This window comes from Triticum dicoccoides, chromosome 3A (assembly GCF_002162155.2).
Source record: "Triticum dicoccoides isolate Atlit2015 ecotype Zavitan chromosome 3A, WEW_v2.0, whole genome shotgun sequence".
In the NCBI taxonomy this organism is placed as follows: domain Eukaryota; kingdom Viridiplantae; phylum Streptophyta; class Magnoliopsida; order Poales; family Poaceae; genus Triticum; species Triticum dicoccoides.
The window spans coordinates 631,748,242-631,771,055 of NC_041384.1; the positions used below are offsets into that span (position 1 = coordinate 631,748,242).

Consider the following 22,814-nt stretch of genomic DNA (forward strand, 5'->3'; position numbering starts at 1 on the left):
ATGGGAAGAGGTGCTTTGTAGTAGGTTCGATCTTACGGTGCTTGATCCCAGTGACAAATGGGGAACCGACATGTATGTATCGTTGCTACTAAGGATGAAACAATGGGGTCTATCTGTACATAGATAGATCTTATCTACATCATGTCATTGTTCTTATTGCATTACACCGTTTCTCCATGAATTTAATACACCAGATACATGATGGATAGCGGTCGATGTGTGGAGTAATAGTAGTAGATGCAGGCAGGAGTCGGTCTACTAATCTTGGACGTGATGCCTATATAATGATCATTGCCTGGATATCATCATGATTATTTGAAGTTCTATCAATTGCCCAACAGTAATTTGTTTACCCACCTTTTGCTATTTTTCTCGAGAGAAGCCACTAGTGAAACCTACGGCCCCCGGGTCTCTTTCTCATATCATTTGCCTTTGCGATCTATTTTATTTGCCTTTTATTTTTAGATCTACTAAACCAAAAACACAGAAATACCTTGCTACAATTTATTATTATTTATTTTATTTGGTGTTTGATCTATCGATATTTACAACTTTCTTCCGTCCACGTGCCAATTTCTGGCGCCGCTACCCGAAAGGGATTGATAACCCCTTTTACACGCCGGGTTGCGAGTAGTTGTTATTTGTGTGCAGGTGTTGTTTACGTTGTGTTGCTTGGTTCTCCTACTGGTTTGATAACCTTGGTTTCATATTTGAGGGAAATACCTACCGCCGCTGTGCTGCATCACCCCTTCCTCTTTGGGGAAATACCGACGTAGCTTCAAGCGACATCAAAAGGAATTTCTGGCGCCGTTGCCGGGGAGGATCTTCAACATATACCAGGTTCCTAATCACAAATCTCATCTCCTCGCAATTTACATTATTTGCCATCCGCCTCTCATTTTTCTCTCCCCCACTTCACAAAAATTTGTCGTTTTATTCGCCCTCTTTTTCATTCGCCGTTTTCTCGTCGGATATATCCTTTGCTTGCAATCATGAGTGATTTTGGTATGGCACCAGTAGATGATGGCCTAACTCCTAAGATTGGATGTACGGGCAATCTGGATGCCAAAACTTTTATATTGGGGCAAGGGAATGTTATGGGAAAGGAACGTATCCAAGAATTTTCCAATTGTGTGGGAAATCTAAGTCTTGATGATGCTCCTATACTTAGAACTACTAGATCTTATGCGGATGCTATTTCAGCGCTAGTTCTGAAACTTGAAAGCAAATTTATCCGCACTCACCCTACTTTGCAAAATTGTTTTTTGAGCTCCCCGTTATAAAGAATCCTAAGGCTAAAAAGTTAGCCACTCTCGTTCTTATGAACGAGTTTGACTATATCATACGGGAAGCTAGGGAAATCTTTGATTTTTATGGTATGAATCGTGAAAAGCCTATGATAGATGAAATTCTTTACAATAGCGATTATGCTTTAAGACATTTTCTTGGGGATAATAAAATCTTTGATGAAAATCTTAAAAAAGAAGTCCGTATCTTAGATATAATCCAACAAGTTTTCAATAATGTCAATCAACACTACTCTTGGATAGTTGCCGGAAATCAACGTGGTTATGATAATGGGAAACTTAATAATGCTAAGGTTTCTATGGATAATATGTTTTAGGTTGTTTTTACAAAACCCCATGAAGAAAACACCTCTAAGGGAATTAAGAAGAAGGATGACAAAACTTAGATCCTTGCTTTATGCCTAGCTAAGGGCGTAAAACTATAGTGCTTGTTGGAAGGCAACCCAATGAATAAAATTTATTTTTGCTTTTTTCTTTATGTTCTTGAGTGTTTACACAATTATTCTACTGTTATGATTGTGTTTGTTGTGTTTTAATTAGTGTTTGTGCCAAGTAAAGCCTTTAGGATCTTCTTGGGTGATAGTTGTTTGATCTTGCTGAAAAAACAGAAACTTTTGTGCTCGCAAAAATAATTTTAATTTTTAACCAGAGAGCGATAAAATACCAATTCCTTTTGTAGTAGATTAATATACAAATTTCTCAGGCCTTCCTAATTTTTCAGAGTTTTTGGAGTTACAGAAGTATTCGAAACACCCATATTTCTACAGACTGTTCTATTTTTGACAGATTATGTTTTCTTTGCATGGTGTGCTTGTTTTGATGGCTCTATGGTTTTCTTTGATGAGTTTTTGCCATAGAAAAGTTGGAATACAGTAGATATAATGCAACAAAAAATATGAATTGGTTTACTACAACACTTATAGTAGTGATTTATTTTCTTATACTAACGGATCTCAAGAAGGCTTTTGTTGAGTTTTGTGTGATTGAAGTTTTCAAGTTTTGGGTTATCTTATGATGGATGAAGGGATAAGGAGTAAGAAGAGCATAATCTTGGGGATGCCCTGACATCCCAAGCTATTATCCAAAAGATAGCAAGCAGCTAAGCTTGGGAATGCCCCGAGTGGAATCCCCTCTTTCTTCTAACGACCATCGATATTTTACTTGAAGCTATATTTTTATTCATCACATACTATGTGTTTTGCTTGGAGCGTCTTGTATGATATGAGTCTTTTCTTGTTTTATTTTGTGTTTTAAGTATTGATTCCTTGCTAGACACACCTATTTGAGAGAGACAAAATTATGTCATGACTTGTTAGAATTGCTCTCTATGCTTCACTTAAATTTTTTATGAGTTATGGACTTGCTCTAGTGCTTCACTTATATATTTTTGAGCATGGTGTGCTTTAGTATTTTTGAAGAAATGCTCTATTGCTTCACTTAGATTTATTTGAGCGTTAGTAAATTTTTTTGAAGAAATTCTCTCTTGCTTCACTTAAATTAATTTGAGAGAAAGAAATGTTATGCTCATGATCTTCACCTATATTTGTTTGAGCTTGTCCAAAGCAACACATGAAAATTAGTCCCAAAGTGATAGATATCCAAGAAGGATATAATAAAAACTTTCATGAAGATCACTGGACAAAATAAACTTGATTCTTAGTAATAGTTTTGAGATATGATCATGTGATATGTGAGTCATGTTGATGAGTAATTATGCTTTAGTAAGAATATTGGTGTTAAGGTTTGTGATTCCCTATGCAAGCACAAAAGTCAATAGTTATGCAATGAAATTATATCCTACTTGTGGTGCATTATTCGGTGTTAATTATGCTTAATTCTCGCTTATGAGATTATTCATTTCTTGGTTGGTCGCTTCTCAATCTTTTTGCTAGCCTTCATTTTGCACTAAGTATGATCACTACTTGTGCATCCAAAAACCTTTGAACCAGTTTTGCCACATGAGTCCACTGTATTTACCTACATGCGGTATTCTTTTGCCGTTCTAAGAAAATTTGTATGTGTCATCTCTAATTTCCAAAATAAACTTCTCTTTTGTGTGTTCGTACCGCTCGTAGAGTAGTGAGGGGTGGCTGATATTTTCCATGCTAGATGTGTTATTCTCACGATGAGTGTTTATTCACTTGTCATTGCACGAGAGTAACACAAAGGTATTAGGGATGCCTAGTCCCGAAATGAAAAATGAATTTACTTTATGTTGTCAAATAATAAATTTCTTGGAAAGTGTTGGTATGGAAGGCACCCGTGGATACGGTTAGCCATGGAAAGTGAAAGTATGATGGAAAGAGGAATAAACTTTATTTTTTGTTTGGGAACCGCCTATGATATATCTAGCATGGAAAGTGTTAGGAACTCTAAGTCATTTTCGTTGGTGGGAAGGACACACCTCCCAAAATGTTCTTATCTCTAAGTTTTTCGCTTTGAGCTCTGGCACCTCCACAAATCCCTACTTCCCTCTGCGAAGGGCCTTTCTTTTACTTTATGCAATTTTTATTTTGAATTTGAGTCTCCATTTTCTCTTATAAAAGCACCAACTAGGAGGCACTATGATCGTACTTGAGCATTGGGTGTAGTTAATATACGAGTGTGTTTCATGAATGGATTAATGATTGAGCATGATGGACTAGGGATAGCTTATTTTAGCGTTGATAGTTTGAAAGACATGGTTGCTTGTTGATATGCTTGAGTATTTAAGTTATCATGTCAAAACTAGACTATTGCTTTGAACAATATAAAAATCCAAATGTCCATGCTATAAAGAAAAGAATATGATATGACATGTTAGGCAGCATTCCACATCAAAAGTTCTGTTTTTATCACTTACCTGCTCGAGGACGAGAAGGAGTTAAGCTTGGGGATGCTGATACGTCTCCAACGTATCTATAATTTTTGATTGTTCCATGTTGTTATATTATCAATCTTGGATGTTTTATAGTCATTTATATCATTTTTTGGTACTAACCTATTGACATAGTGCCAAGTGCCAGATGTTGTTTTCTGCATGTTTTTTACATCGCAGGAAATTAATACCAAACGGAGTCCAAATGAAACAAAACTTTACGGAGATTTTTTATGGACCAGAAGACACCTAATGGACCAAGGCAGCGCCTAGGAGGTGCTCCGAGGGGAGCACAACCCACCAGGGCGCGCCAGGAGGCCCAAGAGCGCCCTGGTGGGTTGTGCCCACCTCGGGTGCCCCCCGGACCGCCTCTTTGCTCTATAAATACCCCAATATTCCAGAAACCCTAGGGGAGTCGACGAAAATCAATTCCAGCCGCTGATGACCCACGAGTATAGGGGATCTATTGTAGTCCTTTCGATAAGTAAGAGTGTCGAACCCAACGAGGAGCAGAAGGAAATGATAAGCGGTTTCCAGCAAGGTATTCTCTGCAAGTACTGAAACAAGTGGTAACAGATAGTTTTGTGATAGGATAATTTTTAACGAGCAACAAGTAACAAAAGTAAATAAGGTGCAGCAAGGTGGCCCAATCCTTTTTGTAGAAAAGGACAAGCCTGGACAAACTCTTATATAGAGAAAAGCGCTCCGGAGGACACATGGGAATATCATCAAGCTAGTTTTCATCACGCTCATATGATTCGCGTTCGGTACTTTGATAATTTGGTATGTGGGTGGACTGGTGCTTGGGTACTGTCCTTACTTGGACAAGCATCCCACTTATGATTAACCTCTATTGCAAGCATCCGCAACTACAACAAAAGTATTAAGGTAAACCTAACCATAGCATGAAACATATGGATCCAAATCAGCCCCTTACGAAGCAATGCATAAACTAGGGTTTAAGCTTCTGTCACTCTAGCAACCCATCATCTACTTATTACTTCCCAATGCCTTCCTCTAGGCCCAAATAATGGTGAAGTGTCATGTAGTCGACGTTCACATAACACCACTAGAGGAGAGACAACATACATCTCATCAAAATATCAAACAATACCAAATTCACATGACTACTAATAGCAAGACTTCTCCCATGTCCTCAGGAACAAACGTAACTACTCACAAAGCATAAACATGTTCATAATCAGAGGGGTATTAATATGCATATAGGATCTGAACATATGATATTCCACCAAATAAACTAACTAGCATCAACTACAAGGAGTAATTAACACTACTAGCAACCTACTAGCACCAATCCCGGACTTGAAGACAAGAATTGGATACAAGAGATGAGCTAGGGTTTTGAGAGGAGATGGTGCTGATGAAGATGTTGATGGAGATTTCCCTCTCCCGATGAGAGGAGCGTTTGTGATGACGATGGCGATGATTTCCCCCTCCCGGAGGGAAGTTTCCCCAAGAGGACAACTCTGCCGGAGCCCTAGATTGGTTCCGCCAAGGTTCTGCCTTGTGGCGGCGGAGTTTTGTCCGAGAAGATGGCTTCTTATTTTTTCCCATTGAAAGACTTCATATAGCAGAAGATGGCCACCGGAGGGCCACCAGGGGGCCCACGAGGTAGGGGGGCGCGCCCCCCACCCTTGTGGGCAGGGTGTGCCCCCCCTGGTGAATCTCTTCCCCTGAGTATTTTTATATATTATGAAAATATCTTTCGTGAAATTTCAGGACTTTTGGAGCTGTGCAGAATAGGTCTCTAATATTTGCTCCTTTTCCAGCCTAGAATCCCAACTGTTGGCATTCTCTCTCTTCATGCAAACGTTGTAAAATAAGAGAGAATGGGCATAAGTATTGTGACATAATGTGTAATAACAGCCCATTATGCAATAAATATCAATATAAAAGCATGATGCAAAATGGACGTATCAACTCCCCCAAGCTTAGACCTCGCTTGTCCTCAAGCGAAAAGCTGAAATCGAAAAATATGTCCACATGTTTAGAGATAGAGGTGTCGATAAAAATAAAATACGGACATGAGGGCATCATGATCATTCTTAGAACAACAACTTACATAATTTTTGTCATATGATTTCTTATGCTAGAGTAATAATTCAATCACAATTTCAAGTATGAATCGTAAACTTCATTGAAAACTAACAAACTATAATCTCAGTCATTTGAGCAATTGCAATTTATCATAACATAGGAAAGAGTCAATATATAAGAGCTTTTCAGCAAGTCCACATACTCAACTATCATATAGTCTTTCACAATTGCTGACACTCACGCAATACTTATGGGTATGGAGTTTTAATCGGACACACAGAAAGATAGAGGCTTATAGTTTTTCCTCCCAACGTTTTACCTCAAGGGTAATGTCAACAATAATAGTTCATGAAAACTCACATCCAATTAGCCATATATACCAGGATCTTTCCAACATACTGTGCTTGCCAAAGGATAAAATGTAAAAAGGAAGGGTGAAGATCACCATGACTCTTATGCAATGTAGGGGATAAAAGTAAAAGATAAGCCCTTCGCAGAGGGAAGCAGAGGTTGTCATGCGCTTTTGTAGTTGGATGCACAAAATCTTAATGCGAAAGAACGTCACTTTATATTGCCACTTGTGATATGGACCTTTATTATGCAGTCTTTCACTTTTATTTATTCCGTATCACATGATCGTATAAAGCTTATTTCTCCCACACTAATAAGTCATACATATTTAGAGAGCAATTTTTATTGCTTGCACCGATGCCAACTTACTTGGAGGATCTTACTCATTCCATAGGTAGGTATGGTGGACTCTCATGGCAAAACTGGTTTAAGGGTATTTGGAAGCACAAGTAGTATCTCTACTTGGTGCGATGAATTTGGCTAGCATGAGGGAGAAAGGCAAGCTCAACCATGTTGGATGATCCATGACAATATAATTTATCTCAGATGTAAGAAAACATAACCTATTACGTTGTCTTCCTTGTCCAACGTCAACTCTTTAGCATGTCATATTTTAATGAGTGCTCACAATCATAAAAGATGTCCAAGATAGTATATTTATATGTGAAGACCTCTCTTTCTTTATTACTTCCTATTAATTGCAACGATGACCAAAAACTATGCTTGTCAACCCTCAACAACTTTTATTCATCATACTTTTTTTTATGTGAGCTCATTACTCTCCATAAGACTCACATGATCTCTTTGTTTCTTTTTATTTCTTTCTCTTTTCTTTTATTCCCTTAGGATCATGGAAAACTAATCAAGCCCTTGACTCAACACTAATCTTTATTATATAGCTCACAGACTCGATTACATAGAGGAATTATAAAGCAAAACTCAAAACTAGATCAGGCTATAAACTTTCTTCTACTGGATCAAGATAACACCAAAAGGACCGAACTAAGGAAAACGGTAAAGATAAAAGTGATAGTGATACGATACCGGGGCACTCCCCCAAGCTTGGCAGTTGCCAAGGGGAGTGCCCATACCCATGTGATTATGTCTCTCTTTTCGGGGATGGTGATGTGATATTCTTGGCGATGATGCCCCTCAGGATACGATTCTCCTCCTTGAGCTTATTGACTTGCTGCTTGAGGTCCATTATTTCCTTTCGGAGTTTTCCTATAAAAGCCAAAGCTCCCTGCACCCAAGGGTGCTGCATAGCTGCGGGAGAACCAGTGACACTCTTTTTCATATTCTCATAAGAAAGAAATCTAACATTGGAAGGGATAACTGAGTTTGGAATAGCCGAGCTCTGCAGTTCTCCCATTGTGAATCGAGCTCGGAAGCGGGAAGTGACTTCTTGATCCTCTTCCATGGCATCTATCCTCTTCAAGTCAATCTCCATCTCTTCCTTTGTTACTGGCCCAAGGAGGTTAACATTATTGTTTGTCATTGATCTCGGTGCCGAATAAGACACCCGGCTCTCCCCGACTGACTCTTGCAAAGACATCTTGCTCTAATCTGCAGCAGCAACGGCTCAAAACACAAACAGAGGGTAATTGCGTGATATGGGAGTCAAAACCCCCGGGAGATTATATAATGAACTTTTACCGACCAAAATACGTGTCGTGTAAGAAAACGGAGTCCGGAGAGCGCACGAGGTGCCCACGAGGTAGGGGGCGCGCCTAGGGGCATAGGGCGCACCCTCCACCCTCGTGGAGCCCTCGTGTCCTTCCCAGACTGCTTCTTATTTTTCTATTTTTCTAAATATTCCAAAACGGAGAAATATTGCCTTAAAAACTGTTTTGGAGTCAGTTTACTTACCGTACCACATACCTATTCCTTTTCGGAGTCTGGAACGTTTCGGGAAGTGTCCCTTATGTATTCCTCTGGGGTTACGGTTTCAATAACATTGGTTTCAACATTTATGGGATTACCTGAGATATAATGTTTGATTCTTTGACCGTTCACCACCTTCGGATTTGTGCCTTCGAAGTTGTTGATTTTTATGGCACCGGAACGATAGACCTCCTCGATAACGTAAGGACCTTCCCATTTAGAGAGAAGTTTTCCTGCAAAAAATCTTAAACGAGAGTTGTATAGAAATACATAATCACCTACATTAAACTCACGCTTTTGTATTCTTTTGTCATGCCATCTTTTAACCTTTTCTTTAAACAACTTGGCATTTTCATAGGATTGGGTTCTCCATTCATCAAGTGAGCAAATATCAAATAACCTCTTCTCACCGGCAAGTTTGAAATCATAATTGAGTTCTTTAATAGCCCAATATGCCTTGTGTTCTAGTTCGAGAGGTAAGTGACATGCTTTTCCATAAACTATTTTATACGGAGACATACCCATAAGATTTTTATATGCAGTTCTATAGGCCCATAATGCATCATCAAGTTTCTTGGACCAATTTTTTCTAGAACTATTACAGTCTTTTGCAAAATTAATTTGAGATCTCTATTACTCAATTCTACTTGACCACTAGACTGTGGGTGATAAGGAGATGCAATTCTAGGATTAACATCATATTTAGCAAGCATTTTATGGAAACCACCATCAGTCATTAAATATCTAGGGACTCCAAATCTCGGAAAAATAACTTCTTTAAGCATTTTAATAGAAGTGTTATGATCAGCACTACTAGTTGGAATAGCTTCTACCCACTTAGTAACGTAATCAACAACAACTAAAATATGTGTATATCCATTAGAGGAAGGAAAAGGTTCCATATAGTCAAAGCCCCAAACATCAAATGGTTCAATAATGAGTGAATAGTTCATAGGAATTTCTTGACGTCTACTAATATTACCAATTCTTTGACATTCATCACAAGATAAGACAAACTTACGGGCATCCTTGAAGAGAGTAGGCCAATAAAAACCAGATTGCAATACCTTATGTGCAGTTCTATCTCCAGCATGGTGTCCTCCATAAGCTTCGGAGTGACACTTGTGTAGGATCTGTTCCTGTTCATGCTCAGGTACACAACGTCTAATAACAGCATCTACTCCTTCTTTACAAAGTTGTGGGTCATCCCAAAATTAATGCCTCAAATCATAGAAGAACTTTTTCTTTTGCTGGTATGTGAAACTAGGTGGTATAAACTTAGCAACAATGTAATTAGCATAATCAGCATACCATGGATCAATATTAGAAGCATTTATGACATTTAATTGCTCATTAGGAAAGCTATCATCAATAGGAAGTGAGTCATCAAGCACATTTTCTAACCTAGACAAGTTTTCTGTGCTACCTCTTGAGCACTGCGTTGGATTTCCCTGAAGAGGAGAGGATGATGCAGCAAAGTAGCGAGTATTTCCCTTAGTTTTTGAGAACCAAGGTATCAATCCAGTAGGAGGCTACGCGTGAGTCCCTCGTATCTACACAAAAACAATAGCTCAACGCAACCAACGCGCTTAGGGGTTGTCAATCCCTTCACGGTCACTTACGAAAGTGAGATCTGATAGAGATGATAAATAATATTTTTGGTATTTTTGGTATAGAGATGCAAAGTAAAAAGTAAAAGGGCAAAGTAAAAAAGCAAAGCAATAATAAAGTGATGGAGATTGATATGATGAGAAAGAGACCCGGGGCCATAGGTTTCACTAGTGGCTTCTCTCAAGAGCATAAGTATTCTACGGTGGTTGGACAAATTACTGTTGAGCAATTGACAAAATTGAGCATAGTTATGAGAATATCTAGGTATGATCATGTATATAGGCATCACGTCCAAGACAAGTAGACCGACTCCTGCCTGCATCTACTACTATTACTCCACTCATCGACCGCTATCCAGCATGCATCTAGAGTATTAAGTTAAAAACAAAGTAACTCCTTAAGCAAGATGACATGATGTAGAGGGATAGTTTCATGAAATATGATAAAAACCCCATCTTGTTATCCTCGATGGCAACAATACAATACGTGTCTTGCTGCCCCTTCTGTCACTGGGAAAGGACACCGCAAGATCGAACCCAAAGCTAAGCACTTCTCCCATGGCAAGAAAAACCAATCTAGTAGGCCAAACCAAACTGATAATTCGAAGAGACTTGCAAAGATAACCAATCATACATAAAATAATTCAGAGAAGATTCAAATATTATTCATAGATAGACTAGATCATAAACCCACAATTCATCGGTCTCAACAAACACACCGCAAAAAGAAGATTACATCGAATAGATCTCCACGAGAGAGGGGGAGAACATTGTATTGAGATCCAAAAAGAGAGAAGAAGCCATATAGCTACTAACTATGGACCCGTAGGTCTGAAGTAAACTACTCACACTTCATCGGAGGGGCTTGGATGATGATGTAGAAGCCCTCCGTGATCGACGCCCCCTCCTATGGAGCTCCGAAACAGGCCCTAAGATGGGATCTCATGGATACAGAAAGTTGCGGCGGTGGAATTAGGTTTTTGGCTCCGTCCCCGATCGTTTGCGGGTACGTAGGTATATATAGGAGGAAGGAGTACGTCGGTGGAGCTTCGAGGGGCCCACGAGGCAGGGGGCGCGCCCGGGGGGGGGGGCGCCCTCCACCCTCGTGACCACCTCGTGGCTTTCTTGATAGAGGGTCCAAGTCTCCTGGGTCTTATCTGATGAGAAAATCGTGTTCCCGAAGGTTTCATTCCGTTTGGACTCCGTTTGCTATTCTGTTTCTCCGAAACACATAGGCAAAAAAACAGCAATTCTGGGCTGGGCCTCCGGTTAATAGGTTAGTCCCAAAAATAATATAAAAGTGGAAAATAAAGCCCAATATAGTCCAAAACAGTAGGTAATATAGCATGGAGCAATCAAAAATTATAGATACGTTGGAGACGTATCAAGCATCCCAAGCTTAATTCCCGCTCGTCCTCGAGTAGGTAAATGATAAAAACAGAATTTTTGATGTGGAGTGCTACTTGGCATAATTTTAATGTAATTCTTATTAATTGTGGTATGAATATTCAGATCCAAAAGATTCAAGACAAAAGTTCATATTGACATAAAAATGATAATACTTCAAGCATACTAACTAAGCAATTATGTCTTCTCAAAATAACATGGCCAAAAAAAGTTCATCCCTACAAAATCATATGGTTTAGTCATGTTTCATTTTCGTCACACAAGAATGCTATCATCATGCACAACCCTGATGACAAGCCAAGCAATTGTTTCATACTTTAGTAAGCTCAAACCTATAAACTTTCACGCAATATATGAGCGCGAGCCATGGACATAGCACTATAGGTGGAATAGAATATAATGGGGGGGGGGTTATGTGGAGAAGACAAAAAAAGAGGAAGTCTCACATCAACGAGGCTAATCAATGGGCTATGGAGATGCCCACCGATTGATGTTAATGCAAGGAGTAGGGATTGCCATGCAACGGATGCACTAGAGCTATAAATGTATGAAAGCTCAACAAAAGAAACTAGTGGGTGTGCATCCAACTTGCTTGTTCACGAAGACCTAGGGCACTTGAGGAGGCCTATTGTTGGAATATACAAGCCAAGTTCTATAATGAAAAATTCCCACTAGTATATGAAAGTGATAACATGAGATACTCTCTACTATGAAGATCATGGTGCTACTTTGAAGCACAAGTGTGGCAAAGGATAGTAACATTGTCCCTTCTCTCTTTTTCTCTCATTTTTTTCTTTTTTCTTTTTTTGGGCCTTTTCTCTTTTTATGGCCTTTCTATTTTTTTGGGCCTTCTCTTTTTTTATGGCCTTTCCTCTTTTTTTATAGCCTTTCCTCTTTTTTATATATTCCTCACTTGGGACAATGCTCTAGAAAATGATGATCATCACACTTCTATTTATTTACAACTCAATGATTACAACTCGATACTAGAACAAAGATGACTCTATATGAATGCCTCCGGCGGTGTACCGGGATATGCAATGGACCAAGAGTGACATGTATGAAAGAATTATGAACGGTGGCTTTGCCACAAATGCTATGTCAACTACATGATCATGCTAAGCAATATGACAATGATGAATGTGTCATGATGAACGGAATGATGGAAACTTGCATGGCAATATATCTCGGAATGGCTATGGAAATGCCATAATAGGTAGGTATGGTGGCTGTTTTGAGGAAGATATAAGGAGGTTTATGTGTGAAAGAGCGTATCATATCACGGGGTTTGGATGCACCGGCGAAGTTTGCGCCAACTCTCAATGTGAGAAAGGGCAATGCAAAGTACCGAAGAGGCTAGCAAGGATGGAAGGGTGAGAGTGCGTATAATCCATGGACTCAACATTAGTCATAAAGAACTCACATACTTACTGCAAAAATCTACAAGTCATCAAAAACCTCGGCACTATGCGCATGCTCCTAGGGGGATATATTGATAGGAAAAGACCATCGCTTGTCCCCGACCGCCACTCATAAGGAAGACAATCAAATAACACCCCATGTTTCAAATTTGTTGCATAACGTTTACCATACGTGCATGCTACGGGACTTGCAAACCTCAACACAAGTATTTCTCAATTTCACAACTACTCAACTAGCACAACTTTGATATTATTACCTCCATGTCTCAAAACAATCATCAAGCATCAAACTTCTCTTAGTATTCAACACACTCATAAGAAAGTTTTATTATTAATCTTGCATACCAAGCATATTAGGATTTGAAGAAAATTACCATGCTATTAAGACTCTCAAAATAATCTAAGTGAAGCATGAGAGATCAATAGTTTCTATAAAACAAATCCATCACCGTGCTCTAAAAGATATAAGTGAAGCACTAGAGCAAAATTATATAACTCAAAAGATATAAGCGAAGCACATAGAGTATTCTAACAAATTCCAAATCATGTATGGCTCTCTCAAAAGGTGTGTACAACAAGGATGATTGTGGTAGACTAACAAGCAAAGACTCAAATCATAAAAGACGCTCCAAGCAAAACACATATCATGTGGTGAATAAAAATATAGCCCCAAGTAAAGTTACCGATAGAAGTAGACGAAAGAGGGGATGCCTTCCGGGGCATCCCCAAGCTTTGGCTTCTAGGTGTCCTTATATTATCTTGGGTGTGCCATGGGCATCCCCAAGCTTAGGCTCTTGCCACTCCTTGTTCCATAATCCATCAAATCTTTACCCAAAACTTGAAAACTTCACAACACAAAACTTAAAGTAGAAAATCTCGTGAGCTCCGTTAGCGAAAGAAAACAAAAGACCACTTCAAGGTACTGTAATGAACTCATTCTTTATTTATATTGGTGTTAAACCTACTGTATTCCAACTTCTCTATGGTTTATAAACTATTTTGCTAGCCATAGATTCATCAAAATAAGCAAACAACACACGAAAAACAGAATCTGTCAAAAACAGAACAATCTGTAGTAATCTGTAGCTAGCGCAAGATCTGGAACCCCAAAAATTCTAAAATAAATTTCTGGACGTGAGGAATTTATCTATTAATCATCTTCAAAAAGAATTAACTAAATATCACTCTCCAAATAAAAATGACAGCAGTTCTCGTGAGCGCTAAAGTTTCTGTTTTTTACAGCAAGTTCAACAAGACTTTCCCCAAGTCTTCCCAACGGTTATACTTGGCACAAACACTAATTAAACACAAAAAACACAACCAAAATATAGGCTCAATAATTTATTTATTACTAAACAGGAGCAAAAAGCAAGGAATAAAAATAAAATTGGGTTGCCTCCCAACAAGCGCTATCGTTTAACGCCCCTAGCTAGGCATAACAAGCAAGAATAGATCTAGGTATTGCCATCTTTGGTAGGCAATCCATAAGTGGATCTCATGATAGATTCATATGGTAATTTTATTTTCTTTCTAGGGAAGTGTTCCATGCCCTTTTTAATGGAAATTGAAATCTAATATTCCCTTCCTTCATATCAATAATTGCACCAACCGTTCTAAGGAAAGGTCTACCGAGAATAATAGGGCAAGAAGGATTGCAATCTATATCAAGAACGATAAAATCTACAAGCACATAATTCCTATTTGCAACAATAAGAACATTATTAATTATTTCCATAGGTTTCTTAATAGTGGAATCCGCAAGATGCAAGTTTAGAGAGCAGTCATCAAAATCACGGAAATCTAGCAAATCACACAAAGTTTTGGGAATAGTAGAGACACTAGCACCCAAATCACACAAAGCATAAAACTCATAATATTTAATTTTAATTTTAATAGTAGGTTCCCACTCATCATAAAGTTTTCTAGGGATAGAAACTTTCAACTAAAGTTTTTCTTCATCAGATTGCATCAAGGCATCAACGATATGTTCGGTAAAGGCTTTAGTTTGACTATAAGCATGAGGAGAATTTAGCACGGGTTGAAACAAGGAAATACAATCAATTAAAGATAAATTTTCATAATTAAATTCCTTGAAATCCAATATAGTGGGTTTATCATCATTTAGGGTTTTATTTCTTTTAATCCCACTTTTATCAATTTCATCATCAAGATCTAAATACTCCGAATTTTTGGAACGCCTTCTATGTAAAGGTGGATCATATTCAGTCCCATCATTATCAAGATTAATATTGCAAAACAAAGATTTAATAGGGGACACATCAATAACTTTTAGATCTTCATCTTTATTTTCATAGGAATTGGAAGAACACACTTTAATAAAGGCATCTTTCATAGGACGCGTCCTAGCGGTTCTTTCCTTGCACCCATCAATGGAAATTCTCATGGCTTTGAGAGACTCATTGATATCATGCTTAGGAGGAATAGATCTAAGCTTTAAAGAATCAACATCAAGAGAAATTCTATCAAGGTTCCTAGCCAAATCATCAATCTTAAGCAATTTTTCTTCAATCATAGCATTAAAATTCTTTTGTGAAGAAATAAATTCTTTAATATTAGATTCAAAATCATAGGGCATCTTATTATAATTTCCATAAGAATTGTTGTAGGAATTACCATAATTATTAGAGGGATTACTAGGATAAGGCCTAGAGTTGAAATTTCCTCTATACGTGTTGTTACCAAAATTATTCCTACCAACAAAATTCACATCCATAGATTCATTATTATTCTCAATCAAAGTAGACAAAGGCATATCATTAGGATCAGATGAAACACTCTTAGTAGCAAATAATTTCATAAGTTCATCCATATTTCCACTCAAAACATTAATTTCTTCTATCGCATGCACTTTTTTATTAGTGGACCTTTCAGTGTGCCATTGAGAATAATTAACCATAATATTATCTAGGAGTTTAGTAGCATCTCCTAAAGTGATTTCCATAAAAGTGCCTCCCGCGGCCGAATCTAAAAGATTTCTAGAAGCAAAATTCAATCCGGCATAAAATTTTTGTATAATCATCCACAAATTCAAACCATGAGTAGGGAAATTACGTATCATTAATTTAATTCTCTCCCAAGCTTGTGCAACATGTTCATGATCAAGTTGCATAAAATTCATAATATCATTTCTAAGAGAGATGATCTTAGCGGGAGGAAAATACTTAGAGATAAAAGCATCTTTGCACTTGTTCCATGAATCAATACTATTTTTAGGCAAAGATGAAAACCAAGCTTTAGCACGATCTCTAAGCGAAAAAGGAAATAGCTTCAATTTGACAATATCATCATCGACATCTTTCTTCTTTTGCATGTCACACAAATCAACGAAGCTATTAAGATGGGTAGCGGCATCTTCACTAGGAAGGCCGGAAAACGGATCTTTCATGACGAGATTCAGCAAAGCAGCATTAATTTCACAAGATTCAGCATCGGTAAGAGGAGCAATCGGAGTGCTAAGGAACTCATTATTGTCGGTATTGGTGAAGTCACACAATTTGGTATTATCTTGAGCCATTGCGACAAAGAAGCAATCCAACACTCGAGCAAACAAAAGGCAAACGGGCAAAAAGAGACAAATAGAGAAAGAGAGGGAGGATAGAGAGAGAGTGGGCGAATAAAGCGGCAAGGGTGAAGTGGGGGAGAGGAAAATGAGAGGCAAATGTCAAATAATGTAATGCGGGAGATAGGGATTGTGATGGGTACTGGGTATGTTGACTTTTGCGCAGACTCCCGGCAACGGCGCCAGAAATTCTTCTTGCTACCTCTTGAGCACTGCGTTGGATTTCCCCGAAGAGGAGAGGATGATGCAGCAAAGTAGCGTAAGTATTTCCCTCAGTTTTTGAGAACCAAGGTATCAATCCAGTAGGAGGCTGCGCGGGAGTCCCTCGTACCTACACAAAAACAATAGCTCAACGCAACCAACGCGCTTAGGGGTTGTCAATCCCTTCACGGTCACTTACGAAAGTGAGATCTGATAGAGATGATAAATAATATTTTTTTGGTATTTTTGGTATAGAGATGCAAAGTAAAAAGTAAAAGGGCAAACTAAAAAGCAAAGCAATAATAAAGTGATGGAGATTGATATGATGAGAAAGAGACCCGGGGGCCATAGGTTTCACTAGTGGCTTCTCTCAAGAGCATAAGTATTCTACGGTGGGTGAACAAATTACTGTTGAGCAATTGACAGAATTGAGCATAGTTATGAGAATATCTAGGTATGATCATGTATATAGGCATCACGTCCAAGACAAGTAGACCGGCTCCTGCCTGCATCTACTACTATTACTCCACTCATCGACCGCTATCCAGCATGCATCTAGAGTATTAAGTTAAAAACAGAGTAACACCTTAAGCAAGATGACATGATGTAGAGGGATAGTTTCATGCAATATGATAAAACCCCATCTTGTTATCCTCGATGGCAACAATACAATACGTGCCTTGCTGCCCCTTCTGTCACTGGGAAAGGACACCGCAAGATCGAACCCAAAGCTAAACACTTCTCCCATGGCAAGAAAAACCAATCTAGTAGGCCAAACCAAACTGATAATTCGAAGAGACTTGCAAAGATAACCAATCATACATAAAATAATTCAGAGAAGATTCAAATATTATTCATAGATAGACTGGATCATAAACCCACAATTCATTGGTCTCAACAAACACACCGCAAAAATAAGATTACATCGAATAGATCTCCACGAGAGAGGGGGATAACATTGTATTGAGATCCAAAAAGAGAGACGAAGCCATCTAGCTACTAACTATGGACCCATAGGTCTGAAGTAAACTACTCACACTTCATCGGAGGGGCTTGTATGATGATGTAGAAGCCCTCCATGATCGATGCCCCCTCCGGCGGAGCTCCGGAACAAGCCCCAAGATGAGATTTCGTGGATACAGAAAGTTGCGGCGGTGGGGTACGTAGGTATATATAGGAGGAAGGAGTACGTCAGTGGAGCTTCAAGGGGCCCATGAGGTAGGGGGGCGCCCTAGGGGGGGGGGCGCCCTCCACCCTCGTGATTGCCTCGTGGCTTTCTTGATGGAGGGTCCAAGTCTTCTGGGTCTTATCTGATGAGAAAATCGCGTTCCAGAAGGTTTCATTCCGTTTGGACTCTGTTTGATATTCTGTTTCTCCAAAACACTGAAATAGGAAAAAAAACAGCAATTCTGGGCTGGGCCTCCGGTTAATAGGTTAGTCCCAAAAATAATATAAAAGTGGAATATAAAGCCCAATATAGTCCAAAACAGTAGGTAATATAGTATGGAGCAATCAAAAATTATAGATACGTTGGAGACGTATCAGTCTGCAACGGGGTTCTCAGCTCTCTTTCTATCAACAATATGTAAGTCAAATTCTTGTAGCAAGAGAACCCATCTAATAAGTCTAGGTTTAGCATCTTTCTTTTCCATGAGATATTTAATAGCAGCATGATCAGTGTGAATAGTTACTTTAGAATCAACAATATAAGGTTTGAACTTATCACAAGCAAATACAACTGCTAAGAATTCTTTTTCAGTAGTAGCATAATTTCTTTGAGCATTGTCTAGGGTTTTACTAGCATATTGAATAACATTTAATTTCTTATCAACTATTTACCCTAGAACAGCACCTACAGCATAATCACTGGCATCACCCATAATTTCAAAGGGTAAATTTCAATCAGGTGGCTGAACAATAGGTGCAGAGATCAATGCTTTCTTAAGTATTTCAAATGCTTCTACACAATCATCATCAAAGACAAATGGTGTATCTTTTTGTAATAAATTAGTCAAAGGCCTAGAAATTTTTAAGAAGTCCTTAATGAACCTCCTATAAAATCCAGCATGACCAAGGAAACTTCTTATATCTTTGATGTCCTTGGGACATGGCATCTTCTCAATAGCATCAACCTTGGCTTTATCAACCTCAATACCTCTTTCAGAAACTTTGTGCCCCAAGACAATACCTTCATTAACCATAAAGTGGCACTTTTCCCAATTGAAGACAAGATTAGTTTCTTCACATGTCTGCAAAACTCGATCAAGCTTACCCAAGCAATCATCAAAAGAAGATCCATAGATGGAGAAATCGTTCATGAAAACCTCACAAATCTTTTCACAAAAGTCAGAGAATATAGCCATCATGCCGACTCAGTCTTTCGGAGATGCTCATAAAGATAGGGTGTGCGTGTGTGCATTCATGGGATGAGTGTATGCGTGTGTATATAAACACTTCCGTCTGTACCGTGTTAAAAAAACTCCAAGAAGGAAATGGAGGGAATCCTATTTGACGGATTAAAGCGACAACTTGACAGGGTTTCACGCAGACACGCGACCCTAGCGCTTGAGTGGGCCCACCCAATTTCAGATAGGGTGCTCACTGTTTTTTTCCTTCTATTTCTGATTAGAGTTCTACTTTTTTCTTTTTCAAAATATTTCCGTTTCCTAAAAATATTCATAAATTCTCAACAAAATTCTGATTTTTTTTCTAAAAAGTTCAGGTGTTCATAGTTCGTTTGGAATTCTGAAAATGTTTGCTTTTAAAAAAATCACTAATACAAAAATATTCTCGTTTTCTACTTTTTATATTTTTGAAAATTTTGTAATACAAAAATATACATGGTTTTTAGACGTCATTTTTTTTGTATTCTCGTTTCAGACGTCATTTTTTTCATTAATACAAAAAATCACTAATACAAAAATATACATGGTTTTTAGACAAAAAATCACTAATACAAAAAAATCACTAATACAAAAATATTCTCGTTTCAGACGTCATTTTTTTTGTATTTTCAAAAAATATACATGGTTTTTAGATACTGTTTTAAATTTCAAATAATGCTTCCAGTTTCAAAATAAGTTCATAATCTTTTTTTCATTTGCACAAAAAATGTTCGAAATTTCACAAAACATGTATGTTCTTAAAATCTTCTCATAAATTCGAAATATATTAGCGTTTTTTTACATTTTTTGAAATTTTTAACAATGATGGTGTTTAAAAAAATAGAATTAATAATATCATATTAGAAAATGTTCAAAAAATGATCAGAAATTTTCATAATATATTCACGTTCAAAACAGTTCTAATTTTTTATTTATGTTTTCGCTACAGTGAACTGGAAAGCAACAGTAGAGCCTTTGAAGACACTTCCTGTGCGGCAGCCTCCTATTGACGTAAAGAGCGTCAATAGGAGCTCCATAGAAACGGAGGGCGCCAAGCTAAAGCTTTAGGGTTTGTCTAGGACACATTTAACCTTGTGTCCACTATGTTTGTGGTTTATTTGTTTTGTTTGAGGTTTTTTTAATTCCTTGTTGTTGTGTTATTTATGAAAGTTTAGATGTGACATCCTTAGAAAACATCTAAATGTGAATTAGATAAATTGAAAAGTTTATTCCGAACGTTCCATTGTTACTAATAAATAAATCATGAATGCTACACGCTCAGTTCACAAATACAAGATGCTTAATTTTTTCTTTAAATTAAATGAAATGTACATGGACACGTTTTCATGTGTTTGTTTATCCATTTCTGTCATGTGTCCTTTGAATCGGATGCATACAGACACGTTTTAGTGTGTTTGTTCATCCATTTTAATCCGTACATATTTTATATTAAACTATGCAAAACATCTTATATTTGTGAACCCAGGAAGTATTAGAGATTTTCAAAAAAAATATCATAAACAGATTTTTCTTAGAAAAAAAAGGCAGCCCGGTGCATGTAGCTCGGGCTTGCACGGGTCGATAAGCAGATTAGTTTTTTACACAGCTAAATATAGATAGCCCTTCCTTCAGTTCCAACGCCCCATGCTTGGAATCTTCTTCCTCCCTCCAACTCCGAGCCCCAGCTCATTGATACAGCTTAGCGGCATAGGATCTACCTCCTCGGCGAGCCACTTAACAATGCTCTAGCTCGGCACGCCCGCCGTTGGTCGGCCTTGCCCCAATGTTAGCCGCTGATCAGACTTTGTTTTGTTGGACACGACGGACCTCCCTATACTGATCCCTATATATAAGACCGCGACCCTAGCATAGCTTCACCAGCCATCAGTCACACCGACCGGTAGCTTCTCCGGCTAGCTAGCTCGCTCGCACGTGCGTGTACTATCTAACCGCAGCGAGCTCGGCGCGGGCCTGTCGGTCGAAGTAGCAAGATGTCGTTGGCCGCGGACTACAACATGTCCGTTGGGTACGCGCCCAACGGCATAGTGGTGCCGCCATGGCTGAACAAGGGCGACAACGCATGGCAGATGATCGCCGCGACGCTGGTGGGCTTGCAGAGCATGCCCGGCCTGGTGATCCTCTACGGCAGCATCGTGAAGAAGAAGTGGGCCGTGAACTCGGCCTTCATGGCGCTCTACGCCTTCGCCGCCGTGTGGCTCTGCTGGGTCACCTGGGGCTACAACATGTCCTTTGGCCACCAGCTGGTCCCCTTCTGGGGCAAGGCCCGGCCGGCGCTCGGGCAGCAGTTCCTCCTCATGCAGGCCGTGCTGCCGGAGTCCACCCACTTCTTCAAGGACGGCAGCCAAGAGACGGCCTGGATCAATCCGAATTACCCCATGGCCTCCATGGTCTACTTCCAGTGCGTCTTCGCCGCCATCACGCTCATCCTCCTCGCCGGCTCGCTGCTGGGCCGCATGAACATCAGGGCCTGGATGATCTTCGTCCCGCTCTGGCTCACCTTCTCCTACACCATCGGCGCCTTCTCGCTCTGGGGCGGAGGCTTCCTCTTCCAGTGGGGCGTCATGGACTACTCCGGCGGCTACGTCATCCACCTCTCCTCCGGGATCGCCGGGTTCACCGCCGCGTACTGGGTCGGGCCCAGGTCCACCAAAGACAGGGAGAGGTTCCCGCCCAATAACGTCCTCCTCATGCTCACTGGCGCCGGCATACTCTGGATGGGGTGGGCCGGGTTCAACGGCGGTGACCCTTACTCCGCCAACGTCGACGCTTCCATCGCCGTCCTCAACACCAACATCTGCGCAGCGACCAGCCTCCTCGTCTGGACCTGCCTCGACGTCATCTTCTTCAAGAAGCCCTCCGTCATCGGCGCAGTCCAGGGCATGATCACTGGCCTCGTCTGCATCACTCCCGGCGCGGGTCTGGTCCAGGGGTGGGCGGCGATCGTGATGGGCATCTTGTCCGGCAGCATCCCGTGGTTCACCATGATGGTCGTGCACAAGCGCTCCAGGCTGCTGATGCACGTGGACGACACGCTGGGCGTGTTCCACACCCACGCCGTGGCGGGGTTCCTCGGCGGCGCGACCACGGGGCTCTTCGCGGAGCCGACGCTGTGCAGCTTGTTCGTGCCGGTGACCAACTCCCGCGGCGCCTTCTACGGCGGCAACGGCGGCATGCAGTTCCTGAAGCAGGTGGCGGGCGCGCTCTTCATTATCGGCTGGAACGTGATTGTCACCAGCATCATCTGCCTGGTCGTCCGCCTCATCGTGCCGCTGCGGATGCCGGAGGAGGAGCTCGCCATCGGGGACGACGCGGTGCACGGCGAGGAGGCCTACGCGCTGTGGGGCGACGGCGAGAAGTACGACTCCTCCAAGCACGGGTGGTACTCCGACAACGAGACCAACCTGCAGGCGCGCAACAAGGCGCCCAGCGGCGTCACGCAGAACGTCTAATTTATCATCGTCGCCGGCCTGATTGGAGTTTGCTTTTATCCATCTTACATGTGTTGTGGAATAATGTGGTGCTACCTACACAAGCATGAGCAAGATGTCCACGACACTTGCTTTTTGTACGCATAGCATCACTGCTCTTTGATTATTCGAGAGGGAATACAACATTCACTTTGTGGTTTACACTCTTTCTATCTTTTCTTTCTTTTATGGTTTTGCTAATTCTCGGTTTACTGACATTTTCATAAATCGCAATCAACTGAGATTGAACATTACCAAGCCTATAT

At 40.0% G+C, this 22,814-nt stretch overlaps 1 protein-coding gene across 1 annotated transcript; it reads left to right on the forward strand.

Moving 5' to 3' along the window:
• Positions 1-21,051: 21,051 nt before the first annotated feature.
• LOC119272383 (ammonium transporter 3 member 1) lies at positions 21,052-22,530 on the forward strand. Its single transcript, XM_037553885.1, has one exon. It carries the CDS (start codon positions 21,052-21,054, stop codon positions 22,528-22,530), a length of 1,479 nt encoding a protein of 492 aa, XP_037409782.1.
• The last annotated feature ends 284 nt before the right edge of the window (positions 22,531-22,814 follow it).